General features: G+C 42.4%; 1 protein-coding gene across 4 annotated transcripts in view; it reads right to left on the bottom strand.

Moving 5' to 3' along the window:
- Positions 1–1,843: 1,843 nt before the first annotated feature.
- The window catches only part of SAP30BP (SAP30 binding protein), a 32,404-nt gene continuing 8,281 nt past the window's right edge, over positions 1,844–25,966 (bottom strand). For all 4 annotated transcript variants that reach the window (XM_050908323.1, XM_050908325.1, XM_050908324.1 and 1 more), the window contains 8 exons: positions 15,891–15,933; positions 9,159–9,247; positions 6,524–6,615; positions 5,993–6,053; positions 5,456–5,507; positions 5,004–5,062; positions 3,696–3,780; positions 1,844–3,013 (listed from right to left, as the gene is read on the bottom strand). In XM_050908323.1, coding sequence (XP_050764280.1) covers positions 2,832–3,013; positions 3,696–3,780; positions 5,004–5,062; positions 5,456–5,507; positions 5,993–6,053; positions 6,524–6,615; positions 9,159–9,247; positions 15,891–15,933 — 663 coding nt within the window. In that variant the 3' untranslated portion in view covers positions 1,844–2,831. The remainder of the gene's footprint in view (positions 3,014–3,695; positions 3,781–5,003; positions 5,063–5,455; positions 5,508–5,992; positions 6,054–6,523; positions 6,616–9,158; positions 9,248–15,890; positions 15,934–25,966) is intronic.

Here is a 25,966-nt window from a genome sequence, read left to right as displayed (position 1 = left end):
ACAATGTTCAGTAACATCTGTAGTTAAATGATTCATCCCCAAGAACTTCAGCAGTTGCCCTGTGTCAGGTGCTTAACTGGTAAGATTGGTCAAATTAATGTAGTCTCACCAGACTCTCCCACTTTGTGCTTACCACCAGTTACAGTTACAGGCAGGAGAGGAAGGCGATGCACAAGACTGGCTGGTACCTCTGGCACGAGGCTGCATTGCTGTGTACTGGCACACATCTCAATGAGATACTTCATTTCACTCAGCTTCATACTTGCTCACAGCACACATATGAAGGATACTCATTAGAGTACTATTAGTTCTTCTAGAAGCCCAGACACACCTCCCACCCCTGTTCACAGGAGGAGACAATTGCAGTGATCCTTCTGGTGCCCAAAGTTTGTCATCAATCTATAGCCTGAGAGAAACTGCAGCAGCTGGTGCCCACCTTGCTGCAGTTTTACTGTTGTACCTTCATCCCCATGTTGTTCAGCAGGACTTGAACACAGATATTTATACCATACAAGTTTTTAAACAGGATGGAATTGTACAAGACATTCTAGACAGGAGAGTCGCCTTATGGAGCTGCAAAGCTACCTAATGGCTTGTATTTCCCACCACAAGTACATCCTTGGCCTTTAAAGGAAACCCCTGAAAACTCTGTTCCTCAAGGCAAGGAAATAAACCCCTTGAACAGCTGAGGTGAAATGTGTCATCCTCTGCAGAGTACATTACAATCTCAAAATAGAAGACTGGGAGCTGTTGCCATCTTCCATAGGATGAGGATGGAGTTAAGGCGTCTGTTAAAAGCTTGCAGGAATCAAGTCAGCAGCCCAACGCAAAATAATTTAACAGAGATGTTTCAGTCTTATTATTTTCATGCCCTTCAATATTTTATTGCTTTAAAAAGAGCAATTCCACCATCGCCCCAGCCTCCCATGCCACAGTCTCATCAGTCTCCTGGTTTCTCCCCCATCAGCGTTCCTGGATACACAGATGCTTTCTTTAAAGCTAAAATGACTGCCAGGACAAAGTGTTTAACATGTTTTAAAATTATTTAAAAGCAGGAAACGAACCTCTTATTTCTTCCTTAAGTCTCCATAAATGCAAAGTCTGGATCGGGAGTGACATAAGGTATATAAAAAACTGAAAAAGCAACACTGAATTCTAAGAAACTTGCACTTTTGCTGATCTGGCAACCGTCTCTCCTATCACTGCTTATGCACCAGAAAAAACAGGCTCTGGGTAGAAATTTAACTTAAAACAATGGGAAACAGAAATATTACCGAATCTGAAAAATCATGATCTAAGAATTAAAGACCATTTAAATAATCTGGAATGACCACTGCAAAGAGAAAACTCCAGGTTAGCAGCTGTTTCTCTACCCAAATGGAACCATTCAAGTTATCTGTCCCACCTACCTCAAAACAACGAACAAACCACTTCATTGCTGTTGAGCTCCTTTTTAGGAGACTGGCCTCTACAGATGAGGGTTTATGAAAGACCCAGGTGCTAGTACTAGAAGGTAACTTTTGAAGAAGTTTAAGATGCAGGAATAGTTTGGAAAAAACACCATTAAGAACAGCTGAATTGCCAACTATTTCAGAACATCCTCTACAACAAAAGTATCTCCAATCAAAATCAGTTTAATGCCCCCTTTTTTTTCCCCCCAGAGCCTGAGATTTAAAAAAAAAAAAAATCCATGTGAGAAAACCTTCATGCCACCCCCACTCTCATGGAATTATTACATACTCACCCAATGGTATCTGTAACTCAAAGCACAACAAATGGATACCGATTCTCCCTCGCCAAGATGAGAAATGCAGACACATCAATGACACCAGGGTTTTTTTTAAAGACTTTTCCATTTTTATAATAATTTTTTGCTACACAGGTAAGAAGATTTACACAATAAAATTTTCAACTGAAAATACTTTTTCACAACAGTGGAGCAAGCAGTAACTGCCATGTGTGCATTTCACAGTACATCACTATCTAGTACAAAGATGGACAATATCACACTTAAGATCAGACACTCTCCTCTGCTTCTCTGCTGTCCAATCTCATTCCATAGCAATGGAAGAGTTTTCCGCACAGGTCTTTGCAAATGAGTTTACAAATCAAACCTCTACAGCTTATGGGTTCTGCATAGAAATCTCAATCCCTGCAAGACGGTAACAAGACTATTTCAGCACAGTTTCCTCAATAGTTCAACTATTTAACACGTGGTCACTAAGATCTACACAGATATGCACACAGGTACAGATGTCAGTACCATAACAAAGGGTGAGTCTACATTCAGAGATGTAGATCGCTTCAAGTCTCTGCTACACATTTGAAGATGGACACCGACCAATTGTCTCTGCTTTAATTCCCTTGGAACCGAGTTAGCGTACGTGAGGGAGGCACATATCGCAGCCTGCTAGCAGCCTTTGAGTGTGACCTGGAATACACAAGGGTAATACTGATATTCCTTCACTACTTGCCACCTTTTTCATCTTTTTCTCCCCTAAACCAGACTTGCAAGTAAGGGTAAGACCCTAACGCAGTAACTTACTAAGCTAACTTTTACAAGCTGACTCCATATACCACGTCCCTCCAGCACAACACACACAGACTGGTTCTTCCCACAGCAAGAAAAGGCAGAGGCATTTTCGGCAGAGGTCCATTCCTGTGGGCACACAGCTGGCATGCCTGCTCCTGCCCCCATTCTTTCAAATGGGAACTGTGGTCTGTTTCAAAGAATCTTGTCATCTTTTACCAAAGGCGAAAGCTACCCCTCCCTTCTGAGAACAATGGCTTCAATGACAATTAAGTCCGAAAATCCAGGCCCAGCGCACCAGTCACTGCTTTGCCTTCTTCACAATGGTGCCAACAGCTGATATGACTGTAGTTTTGGATCCGCTTGCGCTGGTTGTCACTGTGACAACGCCTGGCAGCGTTGCAGTAGTGGTGAGGATGGTGGGCTGAGCTATCGTTGTTACAGGGATGGCCGAGTCCCACTTGCTCTTCCTCTTCTGGGCATCTGTGAATTGGATTAGATCAAGCAAACAAGGATTAGCATTATGTTAAAGGTCACCGATCCCTTTGTAACACCCTGTCTTGTCAACTCTTAATACACCACTGCTTGACTAGACAACTTTCCCTCACATTAATTTCAGCATACACTGGCAGTAAATGCTGAGGAGGAAAGACAACTTTATACCTCAGGAGTCAAAGTAAAACTCTACACCTGAACTCCAGCCAAATGGGAGGCAGGTTCACTCCCTGCCCCAAAGCATATTTAATTTTAACAGAGCACACGTATCTCAGTTGCTCAGGTACGGGCACAGGACACACTCATCAGCCTCCAGTGTTTTTTCTCCCTTCCTCCCAGTTTAAAAGGCAGGCTGTAGGCAGGAGAATGATTTTCAGTCTTTCCAAATCTCTTGAGATTGTCAGTCCCAAGAACACTCTACAACCATAAACATCAGCAGGTTTCATGACCCGCTAATAAACCTCTTCTCTATCCTACCTGTCCCCAAGCTTTCATTGCAGAAGGACAGCCAGGGGATATAGGGACTAGAGAAAAGCTAGTCCACCAACTCCTGGAAGGAACACTATATACACATTATATACATAATCAATAAGGAGCCCTCAGGGTTTCCAGGAAGCACTAATCCCAGCATTACTGCAGCTTAATAGGTACAATCACAACAGTTCTTTACCTCCCACAGTGGTACTGGCTGTTGTGGTTGTCGTAGAAGCAGCACTTGTTGTTGTACCCTTTTTAGTGCCAGTCACAAATTCAATCTGGGGAGAGACACACAGGAGAAAGGGCAGAAGATAAAAATCAAATGTTAATATGCATAGTCTTTTTTTTAACCCACATCGCTTCTCTATGTTTTTAAGAACAGCTTTAATGTCATATAAAACATTGGCCACCAAGCTGGCTGTCATGCAGGAAGAAAAGATGTAGACCTCAGGCACTAGTGTACTGAAGTCATGATCATTAAGGAGCTGGTTGCAGAATCCTAAGTCAGATACAATAAAAATGTGTTTGTTAACTGGTATAAGCATAGGAATTTGATATAGCTCAGAAAGGATAGATCCTGGTCATTAAAGAATGTATTTATACAGTTAGAAGTTCCTGTTCTTTTTCCTTTAAGAAACATGCAAGACAAGTCCCTACCTGCATGACTTACTGCGACTGCATCATAGCAGGAAACCTAGCAACAAGAGCTACAACAGCATGCAGTCTCATATTTTCAAAACTGCAGATATGGGCAAGGACATAATCAGATACCTGGGTTACTGTGCAAAAACCAAAACAAGTAGCAAGACACAGCATGCACTGCAAGAAAAAAATACCTCCACATACTGAATATGGCAGGAGCCTTCTGCAAGGTTAGATGGCAATCTCTAACATGAAACAGTTTTCTAATGCCAGCCACTAGCTTAAAGGTAACACCACTGAAGGACAGGAATAAAATCTTCCAAAGCCTGTCTGTGTTCTTTTTGGGAGGTACATAAGAATGTACATTTTGCGACAAGCTCAGTCAAAGGTAAAATAGGCCCAACATTTCTGGAAATCAGATGCAAGAAGACAAGATCAGGGAGAACAGAAAGCAGATACTGTCTCACAATGAGATGGCGAGGAAGTTAAGCTATAACTAGGCTATGCTACCAGGCAAAATGTCATAGATTAAGAAAAAAGCTGTTCTTTATGCATTATCTTGCCCGTATCTGGCTTACTGAATACCATTTTAAGAGCTCTGGTTTAAAAATACTGACAAAACAGAAGGAAATCCAGTGGAATAAACAACCTAGAGAAACAGACCTATAAGGAAGGGCAAACAACTTGATCTGTGCAGCTTGGAAAGAGACATGCAAGAAGAAAGGACAGAACTAGGGAAAAACAAACCATATTAGCACAGAGCACAGTTCATAAGAAACAGCAAAACAACAAAATGAAATTCAGCAGGGAAACAAACAAAAACCCTGCATCTCTGTCTCTTTTGGTTTTGAATAGCTACCTTTGTGCGTTCCTTCTTGGCCTTCTCCAGTTTGTCCATTTCAATCTTCTGGGCTTTAGCTGAGAAAGATCAGAAGTTACAAGAAGCACTAGGAACAATAAAAATCCATAGTTTTTTCTCACTCACTCCCCATCATAAGCAATCAAAAACTTCAAACTGTGTATAGAAAATTAAACTGCCATGAAACTAACTACTGCTTTTTAATCAAAGCATTACTGCACTAAATTAATGATTTAAGAGATTAAAACATTGAAGAACCAATTTAAATGAAAAGGTTTTCCAGACTGATGAAGCATCAATAACATTCAGGCACATCCAACCAGAATGAAGTAGTTAGAGAGCAGCATGTGATGACTTCTCATTTATAAAGGAAGTGAAGACTCTAGTGCAGTTAATTAACTACAAAACACAAAGAGCTAAGTTAGGACAAAAAAAAGACTTCCTGGAATTACCTAGTGCCTCATAATATGAATCCTCTGACCAGCCATGAGGATCAAACATGTCCTAAAGAAAAAAATAAGTCAGATTAGGGCTATTTCCACATATAGACAAAACCCAGTTCAAAAATGTTTTATGTATTTCTGTTCACTAATGATATTCATTACTGATTTCTTCTTGTATCCCAGTGACACAAAGATCACATCAGATCTTCTTTTGTAGGACCACGTTCTGTTGTGAATGAAGAAACAGCTTTGAAGGCAAAAGGATGCTGGGATAAGACATACATTTTTCTGCTGCTCAGCTTCTATCCCCCCCAAGGAGTTTCATGTATATCTACACACTTGGGTTTTTGTTCAGAATCATTATAGCAAAGTTGGAGGCACTGAGGCTCAGTACCACAAAAATGTTCACTTCAATGCAGAGGATCAGACTAAAGTTCCCTTAAAGGACCTCTAAACAAGCAGGCTCAAAAAAGCCTGAGGTAAGACCTTACAGCCCTATATTATCTTTTACCCACTCCCTTGACAGTCAAAGGTATTGCACCTCACCTTTGGATAATTTGTACCAAGTTCATCAATTGAACAAAACTGGATCAGCTTTTCATAGATGCTGCAGAAGAAAGACAAGAGTTCAGAACAGAGCCAGTGAGCCAGAAGTAAACGGAAGCGTTTCAGATTTGTTAGTAGAAAGAGGTTGTCACCTCTTCACACTGCAAGAGTAAAATCAGAACCTGGGAAACTATGCTTGCTATGATGGATGTGGCATGCCATTAACCACATTATTTCCCACTTTCCCCAAATTAATCTCCCAGCTCCCAGAACAGACACATCTTCTAAAATACTTCATCCAAAGTCTGTACATTTAAAATCTAACCGACACACCAAGTCTAGCTGTTGCCTCACAGAACACAAAGAAGAGTTTTACTGTTTCGGTTACAATCAAATTACGTCTTTCTCATTTTTGTAAGCAGTAGTACTTCTTGCTCAGGATCCTGTTTCTACTACAACTCCAACAAAGAGGAAAATTCTTGGGATTTGCTCTGTGGTGCTTTGGTCGCACAGGAAAAGATGGTGGCTCACCTGGGGTTGCGGAACTCCTTCTTCCTCTGAATGATGTAGTTCATATCCATGCCCTCCTTTATTTTCCTCTCATACAGCTTTTGAATTTTATCCTAACGGAGAAAGATTACAGGGTGAGCCAGTAGGAAAAGGAGGAGCACACCAGCTGACTATCAAAAGTGTACATGTGGAAACAAGCCAACTGAACCAGTGACCTCCTTGCATGGAGCAAGGATTCCACCTCTCCCCTAAGGCCAGGCAGGCTGATTAGTACAGACACTCCCTCCTTTACGGTCTGAAACTATCTTCATGAACTGTCTGAATGGGTAAGGGAATTGATCTTTGCACTTTCTGAAGGCTTCAGTGATTAAAGATTTGCACTTGAGGCAGTAGCGCACACTCCTTCTTCCCAGTCTGTTGTTTCCCTTTATAGCTATGACTGCGGAGAAGTGGAAGCCAGCTCCGAGAGGGAAAGGTGAACTCCACAAAGGTTCTTCAACTTCCAGTGACCATCACACCCACCTTCAGACTGAGGCATGCACCTGAAAAACAGCTGCTGGGCTACACTGCACAGAAGGTAAGGCTCACGGCTATGCCTGGGTAACAGATGAGCAGAGCCAAGTTCTGCTGGAGAACTAAACTCAATGTGATCATCAGGTGTTGCTGGTGGTGTCTACTGGCAGCGAAACGCTCTTAGGAACAACGCACTTGTAAAGCCCTGCTTGGGCACAAGTGGCCAGTTCGATGGAATCAGCTTCTCTTTACAGATCACTCACATAGTTACCAAGTCTATGGATGTCTTACTGAAGCCACGAGCCCATGCAAAAGGCAGCTTAACTGACTCAGCTGGAAATGTCAAGCAGTCTACTCTCCAAAAAGACTGAAAGATTTAAAAATAGACACATTTTTTTTTTCCCCCCTTTCTTTCTCAGCAAGGTAGTGAAAGACCTCAAAAGTATTTTTACTCTGGTAATGCTGAAGGGATAGCAAAAGCAGAAACTTTCAGATAGAACAAACTTTAGTGGTACTACTAGGAGAATATTCTCAGTAATTTCCTTCATCTTTTCTTTTTGACACAAATTTCTCATGTACAAGAGGCATATAAAATAAGACCAGAGGCTAGGCCTTCAGTCTTTCAGGATGGGAGACTTGAGTCAATTTTCCTTTGTTGCTTCTGGATAAGTCACTTCATGTCTCCCTCCGTATGGACAGTCAACTCGAATACAGAACTGACTATTGTCTACGGGTTTGCTGACGCCTGAATAAAAGAGGCTTGTTAAGAGCTGATATGAAACTCCTATTTCATCAGCCTTTAAAAAAGCTTTATAAGATAAATTTTCAGCAGGTCCTCACAAAATTAGCAAGAAGAAATCACACAATCTCCACATCCAGCACACACATCGTGAGGCTGGTAGGAACAACTGCAAAAAGGTGAATTTGGGGAGTAGAAATGATCGAATAGGTGTTCCCTTTTGTTCCCTCCCCATGGAGGCAGCAATATGGTTCACAAAGTCCACAGACTGGGAACTACTCAGTCACCTTTATAATAAGAAATACTCCCTCTGGCAGAGTTCAAGATACAGTTTATTAGAGGAAGAATCTGACAAAAGGAAAGAGCAAATCAACAGTGAAAAGTCTACAACATTTTGCATCTCTAAGGAACAATCCCATCTCCTTGCTCAAAGTGCTCTAAGATGTGGTTTGACCTGCTAACAGAGGACAAGTTCTCCTTTGATTTAACATAGTAAACTGCTGTCAAAGGGGAAGAAAATCTGCTTTATTCTGTCTACTCTCTCAAGCTTTGTGCATTCCTCAGATCTAACGCACTCTAATTCATTGATGTCAGCACAGTAAAATCCTCCTGCAGCACAAGAGGAGGAATGGGTGTGCCCAGGTACACTGGGCAGAGAAGAAGAAAGCATGATCTGGATGGGGAGTCATTCTGAATCACCATTGCACATTAGTAGCTTACTTTATAGAACATTCCAGAAGTGATGCTTTACTTGTATTTCTATTGGGCAGATAACTGCAGTTAAAACTCAAATGGGTGGTAGGAAACAGCAGCCCCTGCTCTTTCATTTGCCCTCCATCAGGAGGAGGAGAACAGAGCAGAAGGTAATTGCAAAGTTGGTTACTGCAATTATTTGGGTGTGCACCAGAGAAAACATGCATTTGTTTTCTTTTGCTGCCTCTAAGTTACTAGCCTTCCTTCTAAGAGTTTATCATCTAGAGATATGTAGGTGGAAAAGGAATCCAGTCAATGCTGCCTCAACTATTCCAGTTAGGGGATTCTCGGGCCCATATAGAAAAACAATGATTTGTTCTTTCCTACGGAGCTGAATTTGCTGAGGTAAGAGGATAGCAGCCTTCATAATAAACATTGCTTCTGTGTCACTGGTCGGATCAAGGATTTTAAAGCGTAAGTGACCCACAGAGACAGGAAAACAGCTTTAAGCTACTTTGAGATTCCTAAACTAGAATTGCTGTAAAGTCTAAAGCATTAACACAGTGCATTCATAAACTCAGTGTGGTAAAAACCCAGCTTTAATGCTGGATTTTTGACTTGCGCAAAAATACTGAGCAGAGTTCCCAAATATCCTCCCTCCCTACTGAATTGCAAGCCTTTTAAAAAAAAATAAAGTGGACTTATACCAACCTGCAAGTGGTTAGAACATCTGCCAGGAGGCTCAGGAGGGATTTTGATCTCATCTGGAGACATGTTCCGCACTCTCTCTGAAAAAGAAGCTGTAGAGAGCAAAGTGGGCATGAGTTCTGGCAATACTGAAGGGAATTTAAGCCATGCAAGTCATTAAACTTGTTTTATGTCCTTGCTAGTGCTACTCTATCACTGAGAACCAATGGGTAAAGGTAACAGGGGAATGCTGTCAACTGGTACTCATGGTGCTTTCAAAGTGCTGAGCAAGAAGCAACTAACCTAAAGGTTAGATCATTAGAAGAGAGATGTGATGCTTGCTTTATTGATTATATAGCATCTTATATTATGGCTCTGTGTCACACCCATGCTTAAAGCTTTATTTCAGAGGTCTCTTCACCCCAGAACGGAAATGTGAAAAGCTAAGCTACTTTCCACTCCAGCTGCAATTGTTGATAAGATCCTCAAAGGCAAAGGATCCTCAGAGGAACAAAGGTTGGTTCGTGGAATGTATCTCTAAACCCCTGCACTGTGCACCACATACCGAGCCCTCTACTACTCCACGTCTTCCATGCACACTTTAAAGTCCTGCTCTGAACTGCTCAGATAACCTAGAATCCCTGACAAAACTTGGGCCAGGATACTCTGAGAGAGAGAATCAGACTGTGTATGTGGAGGATCATGGGATCAACCTAAAGCAGCCTGGCTCATGGCCATTTTTGGGGAGGTAACCACCGTGGGTCCTATTTATTTCAAGACCTACGTACATGAACCAAAATGGTTCAAGAAGGGAACAAATCTCCCCAAGGCTGTTGGGAGTTAACCACAAGAAATTACATTTCATCCTTAAGTTAACGTTTCCTTAACGGGGCACTTTGATCTTTGCTTAGAGTCAGACTATTGCTAGAAAGAACAACTTGTTCTGCAGGACTGAGAACAGACCAGTACAGATTGCCAGATTTCTATAGCTGTTTGTGTTGGGATATACTTCTAGAGTACCTGATTGCCCTGTAAAGATTAGTTTACAGAGTTATCAGCAAAAGAAACTGCTGTGTTTCCCACTATTGCTTGCTACTTTCCCACTATTATGGGAAACCCAGGCAGTTTTGTAGCCAAGTCTTGGAGCAGAGATTTGTGCCACATTTAAGCAGCTGGGATTGTTTTCAACCATAATTTGTACAGGGAACACATCCCAGAGTAGTAGCCTGTAGTGGATAAAAGAGCTCTGACACCAGCACAGAAGTCATATCAACCAAGCCATTCACATTTGCAGCTCCTCAATTATACATTCCTCAGTGAAAGCTGCCTGAACTGCAGTTCCAGCACGTTCAAGTTCAGCTCCTTTAACTAAAGCCCAGAAGGGCCCAAAGGACAGACACTGGCGTTTGAACACAGCGTGCTTTCCTGCTTTCCAGCGCAGAGGTGCTTTCCTGCCTTCCAGCACAGAGCGTTGAATAGCTGAGGTTACAGATAATCAACACTACACATGTTCAGTGCTACTACAGTTTCCATTTCTTTTGTAAAAATGTAAAGCACTAAGGACAATATCCTTTGGAGATGCAAAGCTGGCAGGCGACCACTCATTCTATTTGATCAAGATGTTGCCGAGGGTTAAATTCTTCAGCAGTTGCTAGTAATGAACAAAAAGTGTCCTTTGGCATTTACTAAGAGGGTGCCTCTATGGAAGAGGGAAAGCTTGCCAGAGCCCCTACAGCAAGGCAGGCAAACAGGAGCTCCCTGACAACAAGGCAGACATTTGTTATAGGTTACAGCTGCTGGTGGGATGGGCAGGCCTCTAGTTTAATTAGAGTTTCAGGAACCCAGAAAGACAGTAGCAACTAGACAGAAGTGTTCATAATAGACGGCACACTAGGCTTTCCAGAAAAGGTGAAAGCTGATTAATGGCTTAAGAGATTCACAGCATCAGCAGAAACATTAAAAAAGAAAAAAGGCCACCAAATCCAGACTTCATAAGGCAAAGAAAGGACCTAAAAAAAAAAAAAAAAAAAATCAAGCCTAGCTCCAAGTTAGACATCCCATAGGCTCCTTATCTTTGCAGATGATCAGAAGAGCCACAGAGAAACAGAGCATTTATGGCAAGGGGAATTGTGGGCTCATATAAACTCAGGAACTATGGGCAAGAACTCTGTCTAGCATCAAAGTAGTCACAAAGTCGTAAGAGTATGTTCAGCAATCAATTCAAAGCTCCTTTGAAACAGAAATAACACTGGAGGAGGAACAAGAGCTCCCAATGACACAATATATTTTGACCCATGACTTTTCAGGTTTTGGTGCTCATTTGCTCTTTTGTTTGAGCCATGTGAAAACAATCATTTATCAACGTTACACTGATGGGGGAAGGCATCTCCTAACGCCTTACAAGGAACTGGAACTAAGACAACTGTGTCTACCTACTGCAATCCCACCACAGCTGTATGCAGCTGTAGACTGAGACAGCAGTGAGGCTACGTGCACCCTGTTCCACTTCACAAACTGAACAGACAAACATTCATCATTACTCAGTTATTTCATCACATTGCAGCCAGACCAAGATGCCACATCATTAGGAAGAAAAGGATGAGTTTAACCCCTTCAGGCTTATTTTACAGTAAGGAAGCGCAAATTATCCATGCCCTCCAGCAGTCCTCAAACTTCCTCCCCAAACAGATGGCAGAATGGCTGATTCCACAGCCTCTTCCCACCACGTCTTTCCCTAGAGAAAGGGGCAGCTGGGATTATCATTCAAGGTAATCCTGGAACTTGCACATATGGCCACAGGCTCCTGTACAAAAGATTTTGTGTTTTCGAAGTCCCAAGCACAGCTTTCTGCTGCCTATACAGCAGTAAATGCAGATGGACAGCTAACAACAAGGTGTGTCCTCACAGGATACATCCAACTGCTTTGTGCATCCTGTTATTTCTGCCAAGATCAAAGTTTTACTTTTACATGAGTCATAGGGAGTGACACAGAGTGACACGGGCTGCAGTCTCTAACCGGGCCTGTGATTTGCAGGCTCACAGCCTAGAGGATCTCCACGTGGGGACTTCAGGAAGTTGGCTGCTGGCACGATTAATCACTATGGGCACACCCAAATTCTGGCTCACAGTAAGTAAATATCTTCCTCTAATCAGATTTACAGTCCAGATAAAGAACTAAGGCCATAAAGCAGATCCCATGACTCAGATGGGGGTTCAAGAAAGCAGGAGCCAATGCACTGCCAGGTCTGCAAATCAAAGCATCCTGCTGCTGAAGGACACTGCCACTGGTGCTTGTTTGTGCATTCTCCTTTCACAAGCTGACCTAAAAGTTAAAAATTTCATCAGCACAAGCAATAGGTGCTTGTAGCTTTTTGTGCAGCCAGCACACGTACTGTGGCAAGGCAGAGATGTTCAGCTGCTCCCGGGCTCCGCATAGGAGGCCAAAGCACAGCCAACTACCAGGATGTACCTAGCAAAGATTCAGCATCTCAGTAGTCAATGGAGGATATTTGCTTGCCAGATCTTGGTGAGGCAGATAATTAAATGGAAACGCTACATTTAATCTACTTCGGTTTCAGATAGATGGGTTGTTTGACCAGTATATCCAACAGTACAAAGACATCCTGCATAGCAGGAGAAAAACTGCCACGGCACGAACTGTACACTCAGTTCCTTCCAGAAGGAAATGACTGCTCACAGTCCAAAGACTATGCTGGAGCCACGGACGGGGGGCACACAGGAGCTTTGTTTCCTACAGATGGGTAGGCATATTTTCCTAGTGCAGAGAAAACCAAAAGAATAGAGAACGTAGGAATAGAGAGCTGGCTGTACCTGGACAGATTGGGGTGTGGATCATCTGAGGTCTGGTAAAGCATCTTGCCTCAGCGCTCTCAGTGAATCACATTGCTCCACAAGTAGGATTAAGAACTCCTGTCCCTTTCAAGGTTCATTTGTATGCTGCGTGTTAAGCAGCCACAAGGGATTACAGGCAGTATCAGGTGCCAGTTTGTCTACAAAGGTCACACCATGCAAAAAACCAAGCAAAGACCTGGAAAGGGTGATCAGAGGGGCATGGCTTTCCCCTGGAGACATGCAAACCAGTGGTGCCTGGTCTCTAGAGTGCCAAAGAATGCAGTTTTAATCAAGTCTGCTTGGCATAAACCAGGGTGTGTGGGTTTCTGATTTCCTGGCACCAGAACAGCCAAATCAGATGGAAGAACTGGAGGCAACAACATGCCAGTGAGTCACCCATCCATGGAAGGACACTAGTTCCCTTTCTGCTCTGTGGGCTGAGAAATGCAGAGAGAGACCTGCAACTCAGCCATATTTTCTGCTCTTATGAACACTGACTTTGTGCTCAGATATCCTAAGGGCTACAGAGAACATTTCTTACAGTCCAAAAGGTAAACAACCATGCTGCAAAGAACTTCAGGGCAAAAAAACACGTCCTAAAAGTATTATTTTGCAAGGCTGCAGGCAACAGCAAATGCAATGTCCTGCCAGCACCATGTACTCTTCAGAGTGGTACAAAAAACCCAAAAGAACAACACTGATGCAGAAATCTATGAAAATAAGTTTCACATATACTTCCTCCTCAACCACATGGCAGTTACTGCTGAAACCTCCCCTCCCATTCTTTCAGGCTTTGATTATGTGATCACTACTTCAGCGTAAGTCAGGACAACCATGCCCTTTCCAGCTCCTCATCCCTACTGTTTTCTTTGTGCCAACTCTAGTGCTCACCTAGCATGCACTAAGCAGATCAGGAATGGATCCAGCTGGAAGCCTCACAGGAAAAAAAAAAAAGGGAAGAAAAAAAAAAAGAGCGGTGAAGGTGGATCTCAGCTGGTTCCGACTCCCAGACCAGCTCAAGGCACACAAACCTTAGCATGCGTCCGGGGGAGGTAAAACAGAAGTGTTCTTTTTGGCAGGAGCCTACATTTATGCTGTACTTAAGCAACTGCGTAACGATGGACTTTATTAAAGGTGATGCTGAACAACATAAGGTTATCTTCTGAGAAGGGCAGGCCCACAAGCTTTTAATGCAAAAAGCAGTTGTGGAAAACTGTCTAAGGAAAACTTAGACTTCCACATACTGATATTAGACAAAACTTTAGATGGCCAGATTGGAGAAGTTACTTGCTTTGTGTCAGAAAATCCTGCATCTTTTTCCATTCAAGAATTCTAACCCTAGAAGTCCAAGTTTCCAGGAAGGGAGTGGTTCTCATCTTACATCAACCATAAGGCTCTTGTAACAATTCCTTTTCAACCAGATAAGATATGGTCTAATGCAAAAGACCTACAGAATCCAGCATGGCAAGTATGCTGACCTTTAATATACTGGTTCTGCACAAAGCTAGCCTACATGCTGCTCTGTGCGTGCTACTATTGGGAAAGGATATTAAAGATATGTTGCAAACCTTAATCCAGGTCTCGGACTCACCAACACTGTCCACTCACGAGTGCGTGACACTGTAGTAAGTGCCCTCTGTGCAGCTTTTAAGCCTATACACAAGTCTGGGCTATCATGAGACAAATGAGATTCAGTCTTCTAATATCCTGTGGATGGGGCAGTCACTGGGGGAAAAGGAGACTAACAAAATTGTAACCTGAGCCTTATACCTTAACTAAGAAAGGACTTCCCACTACATTGCTTTACAAGTGTAGAGCTTCACCCATATGTAAAGTAGAGAGTAGAAAGGCAGTTGGCTTTCAGATATTCTTCTTTACTTTTTACCCCAAATGCTGTTGTCTCATCTGTGTTTCTAGTGTGCATTTTGAGGCAGATCAGTAGTTTGGAGAAAGATCTCTGTTGCATGCTATGATGAGACTGGGTAAAGCAGTTTTGCCCTCTAAAGGCTGAAAATTCAATGTAACAGTTGGGTCGGTGCAAAGTCTGGGCAAGCCAATTGAAAAGGACTTAAGTCCAAAACTTCAGAGTGATGGCTGCTGTAGGAGTCACAGCTTAGCATCCTAGTATTTACTGTCTTATTTTACATTTTTCACACTTTATGGCTGAAATATCATGCTTGAGCCTTGACAAGCTGACTTGACAGATAATGAAGCAACTTCTAAACTCATGATGTCTTTTATGATATTATTACATGCTACCACACAACTGTATTAGTAACCTCAGCAACAAAGGGTTAGTTCAAGATACTCAGAGCTCCAACATAAAATACACATTCTGTACAGCTCCACAGAGACCAAGCAGAGGATACTATTTCAAGCTGATGACCCTGGACTTTCCAAAGCTAATAATGGTGCAATGAATAAGTGAGATGTCACAAAAATCAACTAAGTTTCAGTAACCATTAGAAAACATATGGTACGCTATGTCAACACAACAGCTATAAATCGCTACGTGGATCACATTTAAGAGGGGATATTTTAGGTAAGTTTTTGAAGCCACAGAACAAAGTATCTGTCATCATTCCAGGTTATACTGGCTCTCAGAGGTGTCTGGACAAAGCTACTGCTTTATTGTTTTTAAGCTCATCTAGAAAAACACCAACGCTGCCCTTTACATATACGTCTTAGACATGTAACATATGAAAATATTTTCATATTTTTAGGCATGGTATCCTTCTCCCAAAAGAAGACTTCACTGAAAATATTCCACTGAGATAAAACACTGCAGGCAATAATTCAAACTACAGCATTGTCAGGACAGAGTGAAGATACTTTTTCAAAGGGGGAGCCTAGATCTAGTTTGAAAAAAACCACACGTGAATAAATACTTCCGAGCGAACTTACCAACTAGCTCCTGAGGATCTCTTTTCTCCAGTTCTGAGAATTCCTGGGAGGAAGGGGGAAGAAACAGATTTTAGTCAAGGTATGCTTCCAATCTAAAAAGCTATACTGTCCATTTGTTTAGAAATTTACACATCACTTCTGAGACGAATAAAAATTAAGAATGAAATGCAAGTTATTAGATAATAGGGCAATGTTTGTACCATGGAAAGTCAAAGCCTAACAGGATGCTCTGTTTCCTTTCAAAGCTAGAGTCTAAATTTAATGAAATAATTCAGGCTTTGTTTCTGAGTCCTGGACACTCAGCTCCTTTTGAATTCCACAAAACCTGCTGTACTTGAAGCCTTTCCTCAAAACAGATCAAACCATAGATTCCTCATTTTTGGTGACTAGCCCTTGGCACTGGCCAAGAGTCAATGTTTTAGAGCATAGCTAGCTAAATACAAGCTGGATCCAGCCCACAGAAAACTACTTAAGCCCTGGGAATGCCTACCACAGGCCTGTGCAACTGCAGTCCTCTAAGCAGGGCCAGCAGGATACATGCCCCAGAGTAACATGAAAACAGCTGAAATGGTCCCAGAGCCAGCAGCAGAGCACGACGACTTCAGAGCAGCATCTGATCGGCCTCTCCGCAGACACCCAGGGCTCTGCAGGGTCCCGGCCTGCAGAGGTTTGCCAATTGTGCGTGGTGCCAGAACTCACTTCTGTAATTGTGCCATTCAGGGCTTTGGCTGATAAACCCTCTATGAACCAAAATGCCAGGGAGCGTGGTGGTGATGCAGATCCTGTATTCCCACTTTGGAAGAACGCTCCCACTGTCAATCCTCTCTTGGCTGCTACTTTCCAGGAATGATATAGCTGATCTGCTCTACCAGAAACTCAAGGGCAACCTCCACCGCCTTGTAATGCTCTGTTTGGAGATGTTCTCAACACAGCTAATCCCTCCTTAGTTATACAAACTAAGGCCACTTCAGTTGTGGGAGCACAGCAGATGTTTGCACCGGAGTCTGCTGAGCAGGAGGTGTTACGTAGGATAAGACACTCTTAAATATGCTTTCACCATATTGAGACCAATGTTCAAATATTTTGGTGCTTTTGAGAGACCCCAGAAGAGCCACGAGTGATATCAAGTTCAGCACAAATAAAGTTTCTGAAACAGTATCAGCTGTATCCCAACATTGCCCTCTCCTCCCTGCCTCCCTCCCAAAGACCTTTTGTGACTCACTGGACTGTGTGTCCAAAATTCCTCAGTGCCTCCAAACACTGAAGCTATTCATTCAACCTGACACAGACATAATGCTGCCTCCTTGCTGCTTAGTAACCACTCTCTAAACCCCCTCCTTTACTCCATTTCCAATCAGGTGAGAGATGCATAAGGTGAGAGAAAGCAGCAAGGTCACCAAGCCAGATCTGGGAACAAGCTGCGCCAAATTCACTGTGAAAACCCACCAATTTCCAGAGAAGCCAAAGCCCTCTGGAAGCAGAAAAACAAATTCTTTGTGTGGCACTAACTGCTACAGGGCACTTTCTATAGCCATTCATGGGAAAAAAAAAAAAAAAAAAGCGCGCACTGTTTCTCCAGAAGTACACTTGGATCACAAAAATACAAGGCTAAAGCTATTTTAGAAAAAAAAAGTACACAAAAGAACACGCATCTTCTCGCTGGCCAGCTGGCGAGGCCCCAAGCCCCTTTGTGAGATGGACTGTAGTGTAACAGCTCCAACCCCTCTAAGCTAATGCACTTGGTGTAGTGCATTAACACCTCTCCTCCCGGGGTCTTCCAAAAGAACAGCACAAGCAGAAAAAAATTTAAACAGAAGCATAACATTTCAAAGCAGAAAACTTATGTCAAGAGAAGGAGCTCTCTTTGATGAGAGCACTGGACAGGAATCCAAGGAATCTAGGCTGTGTTCTCCACAAACCTACGCAGACACGGCATTAACGTGGTGAGCCACAACCACATCGACATGGCGTTAACCTGGTGAGCCTCAGTTTGCCACCAGAGAAGTGGGGGCAATTCTGTGGTAACTAACAGGTTGTGAGGACAAATTCAGATTAGCATGCAGGCTGGAGAAGTTCACAGACCGACCGATACAAGGTAAGCATATGTCCAGGCAGCATACAATGACTCCTTAGGCTGTAAACACATGCGGTCAGAAGGCTGCTTTATTCCCTTTAGGGGGAGAACTTGCTAGATAGGTAATTAAAAGTATTTCTCACCTTGGTTTGAGACAAGTAAATGTTTGTTGAGGTGAAAGGAGAGAACTGCTTTTGTTCCAACCTTGACTGAATTACATCCTGCACTCTTACCTTTTGAAAGTTTTAAGTGGACAGAGAGGGAAGAGAAAGAGACGGGCTACGTCCCTGACCACCTCCTGATCCTTCCTCTTACCCATTATCCCTTTCATCTTCTTCTGCCCACTTGTCCTCTCACCATCCAAGAACACAAAGGCAAGAAAAAAAAAAAAATCCCCCAAATGACCAATATCACCAAGCAGGCACTTAAGCCACCCAGGGGCACAGTCAAATTCAGGTGCTTTAGAAATGTGCTAAATGCCCTCAAGAAGGCTGCCCTCTTATTTGGCCAGTTAACAGGGTTGCAAGGGTATTTGCTGTATTTCTGAAGTTTTCAGAAGCCCATTTTCAAGTCTCCTGTAGCTGTTTGGAGCCAGCACCAAGCATAAGCACACAATTCTCAGGAAACACGAACTAATATTCTGAGAGATAATTTGATGGCCAAAACCTCTCCTGTTATGTACCTTACATAAGACAAATATCTCTAAAGTGTCAGATGCATTAAATAGTATGTTTTATGAACTTCCAGAATCATCAGTAAGTTTGCTTTCACCAGAAGTTTGTTCTTTAATTTGCATCCTTTAATCCTCAAGCTACAGCGCAAGCCTGCCCCATTTATAACACGCTAAATAAAGCCAGTCCTATCGGGCTGCCACTGTGTATTTACCTGGCCTGATTGCCCACACCCATTTCACCACAGCCGCTCTAGCAAGTCTAGTCTCCACATCCTCAGGCCACAGCCAAGACATCAGAAACCCCAGAGCTACAACAAGCAAAAGAAAACAAGTTCACTAACATATTACAGCCACACCTCACTGCCCAGAGGATATGAATTTTGCTTACTGATGAATTACTGCGTACCTACACCCACTGCTCCATCATTAACAAGCTGAAGACATCAACACAGCTTTTCATTAAGTCGGACTACTTTCAAGCCTCTTAAATGCCTTCAGAAAACAATGGGATGACTGACTCCTCCTACAGTGCTTGTTCATATTTGCTCAGTTTACTGTCTAACACTATGGCAAGGCAAGTATCAACAACTTGACCAAAGACATACAGTTTGGCAGATGCGAGATTTAAGAAGTCATTGTTCAAACCTCTGAGTATCTACTGAAGATCCAGAATTTAAGGACAGTCTAAAAAAACTTCAGTGGAGTAATCACCCAACAAGAACTGTCCTACACTCCCTTAAGCTAATTTAAGTCTGCGACACATGTTGAATACAATGAACTGATTAGAAAAGACAGCATTTAAAAAAAAATTCTACAGATCTAATCTAATATAAAGTTGAATGAAATGGAGAATCACGAAGTGGAGAAACAAGTTACAATAAATACTGCACAGTTGCTATCTTTTGGTTGTGAAAGGGAAGAAATATTTACACATGGATGAGAAATTTCTAAAGGACTTCCAAGGCATTTAAAAAATGGAAAATTTGGAAGGTAACTGAATTTTAAGTAGGGAAGTTACCTAAATCCATTCAGGGAAAGGTGATCTTTTTGTAAATTACTACACCATCAATAGCCACCGTTCTACGTATCAGCGTATCAGCATCTCACATGAAGAGCACAAAAATCAAACAGGTGAGTGGTTCCAAGTAGAGGGGATTTTATGTCAAATCTCTCCATCAGAGTAAATATATGAAAGCTATTAGAGCCTTCAAGTATCCCAGAGCTACAGGCATCATTTAATGGGTTCAGTTCCATCTGGATCCTGATCACTTTCAAGGTTAAGACTTCACTAGTGGCACTGCACAGTTTTCACAAGCCCAACCTCTGAAAGTCTGTACGGGAGCATCTCTGAACGTACTTGTGCAGCCAGCCTCTCGCTACTTGCTCAAAGTCAGCCTGGACACATTAGTTATGCTGAAAATTCTCTCTACCAGCACGGAAACACAAAACTCGGGCAAAACATGTCCTGTGTTCATTCTTCTCTCTAGTCATTTTATCCCATTTAGTATTACATGATGACCTCTAAGAATGGCTAGATTGAGGTTAAAAAAAAAAAAAAAAAAAAAAAGGAGTACTGCACTTTGTTTCTCTCATGCACACAGCAAGTTGGTTTTCTGGCTGCTATCTACTTTGCAGCCTAGATCTCAAGATCAACTGTTTAAGGGCCTAAAGCCAGACAGCCTTGCTCCAACAGACCCACTGAAAGGAGTCAAGGGATGCCATGGTGGTTCAGAGCCAAGTTGGAGGAGGGCTGAAAGACAGCAAGACATCAGGAGACAAACTCCTTTGCCCTGATCTGGAGACTGACAAAGAGCAGCCTCTGAAGAGCACAAACTGCTACAGGCAAAGACAAAGTATTAAAAAAACAACAAGAAAAACCCCCACCTTTTTAACATCTAACTGGACCACTAACATAAGTCACAATTTCTGTGCTTCTAAGAGCAATTCTGCACATCAGCTCACCGTTAGCAGAAAACAGTTATTCTATTACTATCCCTGTGTGCGTTCAGGAAAAGGTTTTCCATTTTTTTCTACTTGCCCAAGACAAAAGCCTTCTTCAAGCCCTGGGCAAGACGACACTGCCTGCAAGAGCTTGATTGATAAGAACCCAGCTTGATGTTTCAGTTTTTATGTATCATAATCAGTGAAAGAAGAGCAAGTTGAAGGGGGGGGGTGTACACGCATAAGGAAAGCGCTGCATTTTGGCTTAAGATTTCACCTTGCTGAGATGAAATATAGACAGTCTTTTCAGTCATAGAGTGTTTCCATTCAGTTACATAAAAACAGTCCTTGCTCAGGTTCCAGGGAAAATAAAAACAACCAAACACAATCCTCGCAGTGTGGAACAGAGATTAAAGGAAGGAAGCAAAAACAATATGAATCTGAGACTGATGAATTCAAGTTTGTTCTGGGCAACTCTTTCCAGCTTTATTTAATGGAAAGAATGGACTGACTTAAAACAATGCTTGCTAAATCCTTCCTGAAACAAGATCCATAAATCCAGTACAAAGCTGACATTGAACATAACTGTTGGCATTAACTGTCACCAAAAGGTACAAATTCAACCATCAATTTCTAATAGAAGCAGTTGCATATGTTAGTGCAGGTGTACTTCAAACTACAAGAAGAAATGGTTGAACAGGGAGGCAGGAAAGACACAAAACCAGAAACTGACTGCTTTAAATAAGATGCAAATTATAAGAAGTGGAGCAGTTGATGCCAGATTTGCCACCGCTCAATTGTGTTCCCAGACCTGCAGCCAACTTAGGCCTACAGCTTCATTTTTCCGCTGACTTCCAGTTAGTATTAAAAAAAGTAGCTAGGAAGCTTCCACAGTACCCCTCAACAACATTTTCTCTTTTTTTTCAGAGAGAATGCTCTTGCATTGCAGAATTTCTTCTCTCCCCCAACTATTTCACCTGATTGCTTGCACATAAAGAAATTTAACACCAATTTAAACTGACAGCCACAAAATGTATAGGCCAGTCACATTGCTGTCATGCTAGTGGATTAGTTTGAAGATATTAATGCAGAGAATTTTTCAGTGCAGTCCTTCCGCTAGTAGCCAGTGGACTTGCTGCTGCAATAGTTGTTACAGTGGATTTCTCTCATCTGAGCAAGCGCCAGCAGTAAGGTTTCGTAATTTTTCCTCCTCTCTACAATTCAGACTACATCCTGTAGTCCTAACATATCAACAGCCTCATTTGGCTGAGTATGATGGAAAGAAACTCTATAACTTAGCATAAATTGTTCAAAGAGTTATCTAAGCCGACAGTGAAGATGGCCTTGCCAGAGCAAGCAGGTGAAATGTTTATATGCAGGCAGCAAAAGAAAGACCTCTCCAAACTCTGGATCATGTGCGCTTTTTTGCCTTTTTTTTGCCTTTTTTCTTTTTTAAAGGAACATGCTAGTAGTTATGTTCTTGCTTTTCTACAGACATCAGAAGTGCTTATGGGAAGAGAACACCAGAAACTTCTCATTTAATATTAAAAGTGCATGACAAGAACAATTTTGTTTCTTGCTCACCAGATCTGCCCGATGTTGGTGTGCTACCAAGCCGAGGGCAGTAAACAGAGTGCATGTCAAGTGTATTCAGAGTCTTGGGAAGAGAAAGCAAGGGAACAGAAATACAGTGCTTTTATTCCTCCTCCCCGCCTTTTTTCTTGTATTGTGAGAGGGGAGAATCCCAAGAGAAAGCTTGAAACAAGCCCATTTCCTACAGCCATATCCTGTTTGCCAGGTCTGATACATAGCTCCAGGAAAAGTGCCCAGTACAGTATAAGCAATTTAACTAAGAAAAAACTGTAGGGACCATGATCTAGATACTAAGAGAAACACAGCAGCTCAGAAATAAGCCACCTATAGGAAAAAAACAATACATCTAACCTTCAGTGACACTTATGTACAGTCTGTACAAACCTACCTATTTTGAGATACTATTGTCACAGACAAAAAGGGAAGGAAGAAGTCAGAAAGAGTCAACTCCTGAGACATTCCTTAAACATCTTACCAAAACAAAGAACGTGTGTAGCTGACACTGCCTTTTACTTTTTAAGCTAAATTAAGTCTAAAAATCCACCTTCATTTCATTTCAATTTCATCGAAAAAACACCGAAAAACCCCAACCAAGGTCTGGCAAAACATTTCAGTGAGAAAATGCTTTAGAAGGGAAGCATTCATAGCATAAAAGACTTTAAATAGCTTCTTTGAAACTTGATTCCATTCACCTGACATATGCTATCTCAATATTTGACAAAGATTATTTGTTAGAAGTAATTTCCAGTCAAGGCACCATGTGCCAGAACTCTCGCTTTCCAGGTGGAGATACAGTTAATAACATCTGCCTTACGACAGCACCCTGATCCCAAAGCTACCTGCCTCCATTGGCTGCCTCCTCTCTCTCCTTCTCCGCCTCTGATGCTAGGGGCCCTCCAAGTTTAACATCTGCAGATCACCCTGTGCACATGCTTTACAAGAGCACAGAGTACAGCCTCTCCACAGCACGGACACCAACCAGGGCGCAGTGGTGTAAATGTGCAAAACAGCCTGCACAGAAGATTGCACAGCCCGTGGGAGCACACCAGCAGTTAACAGCTGCCACATTTTGAGTGCAGGCAGTAGCACAGCTCCCAGCAGTCTCCACCTGAAGCCACCATGGTCTGCAGAGACATGCCCTGCTCTGCAGAGCCCATAAATTCCGCTTTCAAGTCACTTTTGGTTCCTACAGTGAAACAGGAATTCAGAGGTGAAATATCGGCACCACATGACAGGACTTGAGGTGTGAAGCTACTTTGATGATTTTATTTTTTCACAGATTCTTGCAGTGCAGAATCAAGTAGAAGGTGAAGCTGGGCTGTGAGAAATCTTAAGCTTCACAGCAGCAAAGGAAAGGCTCAGGAGAGCTGACAAAATTAACTTCTCGCCCAAGCTTTCTTCCCTAGCACATAGTACTAAAAATTCTTCTTTATGGTTTGGAGCAGAGGCAAGGTGTAAAAGCAAGTATCCTCACTGGGATATGCACTCCTCCATGAATGGATCCCACAGCGTTTTTGCGGATTTTGGTTCTTCTGTACCCAGAACAGGGAAGCTGGAAGAAGCTATTTTCAGATATTCGTTGGTATTTGAGGCAATCCTCCATCTGTGCTGACTGTTCAGACTCTCACTCTGACACGCACCGACATGCAAATTCAGAACAGCCTATTTCAGTACAGCAGACGCAAATAATTGCAACAACAGAACTGGACTTGAAGAACTTAGACCTTTATCAGGTGAAATATGCAAGGGGAAGCAGCTCCAGAAAGGACTTTTCTTCAAGTTTAAAGACAAACAGAAAAAGCCTGGCTCCTCCTTTGGAGGAAGGCAAGCCACACCTGTGTCAATAATCTGTGGTATTTAGTACTGCAGGGAGTGAAGAGTCTGCCGCAGCATGTATGCCTGGCGGGGAGGAAGGAACAAGCATGTCTGTGGACATGTCTCATCTTCCAAACAGCTCAAGAGCTGGATTGAAGCCAGCAGCTTTAAAGTAGGTAAGCCAGCTTCAGAGACCAACGATGCTGTGATCGATCTCCCTCTCAAGCGGGCAGAGCTGGAGACACAGAAGTACGCAGGGCAAGGGGCAAAATAATCAAAGATGCCAAATGCTATTTTGTTTCCTGCATGCAAAACTGTTTAACCGCCGCTGATATTCTCTGGCAATAACTAAGGTCAACCACCTAGTTAAAAAATGGGAACCAGGTATCAGCTGGGTTAATGTCTGAGCACTCACTGTAACAGTGTGGAGGACAGCATTAGAAGCTGAGTTAACACTACTCCCCCTAAAGGCTCTCTGCATGTAATGCTGACTGCTAAACTGCCAAACTCTCTGGTTCCCTCCACAGAGCACTGGAAAACAGCACGCCAGACCTAAAATGAGAGAAAAATATGTAGAGTTGGAAGCGCAGATAGTATTTTACACAATTATATTATAAGGAAGCTAGAATACAGAAAAAGATGAATCCAAGACTGCAGTGTTTATCACTGGCACCTTCAGGCTGTGCTCACGGGCAAAGGAATGAGTGGGAAACAAACCACTGGAGACCTAACCTTAACCCTAGCTCTAGAAAACTGCACAGTTCACGCTTTGGAAGTGTTTACAAAGAGGTACGCAACACAGCCATGCATAACACAAGGCCATTTTTAAAATACAGCTGCTCTTTCGCGAGTTCTGCCCATCAGAGGCCAATACCAACCCAGATAGCATCAGAAAGCTTGGGGGGGGGGGGGGAGGGGCGGCCCAGGAAAAAAAAAAAAAAGTAATGAATTTTTTTTGTTTCTGATGAGACATTGGGAGTTCCTTTCTATAGCACACTTACAAACCAGTTATATCCTACCAGATCCAGCCACCGAAAGACGACTAACACACAGCCACTTCAGCCATCACAGAGTGCACTGGTTTTAGGTGCCACATACGTGCCACATACGTGCCACATACGTGCCACATACGTGCCACATACGTGCCACATACGTGCCACATACGTGCCACATGTAACATATTCTAAGCAGAATTTTTAAGGCTACCTCTCAACAACTGAAAGCATCAAGGGCTGGTATTTCCTAAGCAACCTCCAGAATTTGCCACCGCCGAAGTAAAAGTTTCAAATTTTTTCAAATTATTTTCTAAAGCTTACTAATGCCAGCTCCTTTTATATAGCTTGCCATGGAATACCTATATGGGACAGCAGTGCTTTAATGATACAACTTTTCCCAAACACACTTTTCCCCCTTCTTTGGAGCAAAACAGTTATACTTGAGGTGAAAGTTACTGAGTAGGTTCAGGCATCTTTTGAGAAACTGGCTTGATGAATGTATCTTGAAGTCAGAAAAATTAATATGCCTTATCAAAATAAAAGTTAATTACAGGGGTTACATTACTGCACACACACCCATTTACTGGTTCTTAGCACGTACCACTTTTACTTTAAATCAAGATAATTTTGGTATTTAAACAAACAGGTTAATGGGCAGGCAAGATAAAAAAAACATTGCAATCAAAAGCCTCTATCTAAGTATTAGTACACACCTATGCATCATAACACAGTAAAATTACTTTACAGTTATGCTGGATCAATAAAAGCTAAACATAATAAAGAGCTGATGATAATCAAGAGGTGGTACTTAGACATGCTTAGAAACACAGTATTCCTCTGAAAATTTGACACCCTTCTGCTAGATCCCAGTTTGGCTGCCCCTCCGTACAATGCCACAAGGATGCAGAGGGGACACTTAAAACAAAACCAGAAAAGGAAAACATCAAAGTAGCCACCTGCTTTGAAAAACTGTTACCATGTGTCA

Source organism: Gymnogyps californianus, chromosome 19, assembly GCF_018139145.2.
Source record: "Gymnogyps californianus isolate 813 chromosome 19, ASM1813914v2, whole genome shotgun sequence".
NCBI classification, from domain to species: domain Eukaryota; kingdom Metazoa; phylum Chordata; class Aves; order Accipitriformes; family Cathartidae; genus Gymnogyps; species Gymnogyps californianus.
The sequence above is the reverse complement of the archived record's forward strand: the minus strand, read 5'-3'. Positions and strand labels throughout refer to the sequence as shown.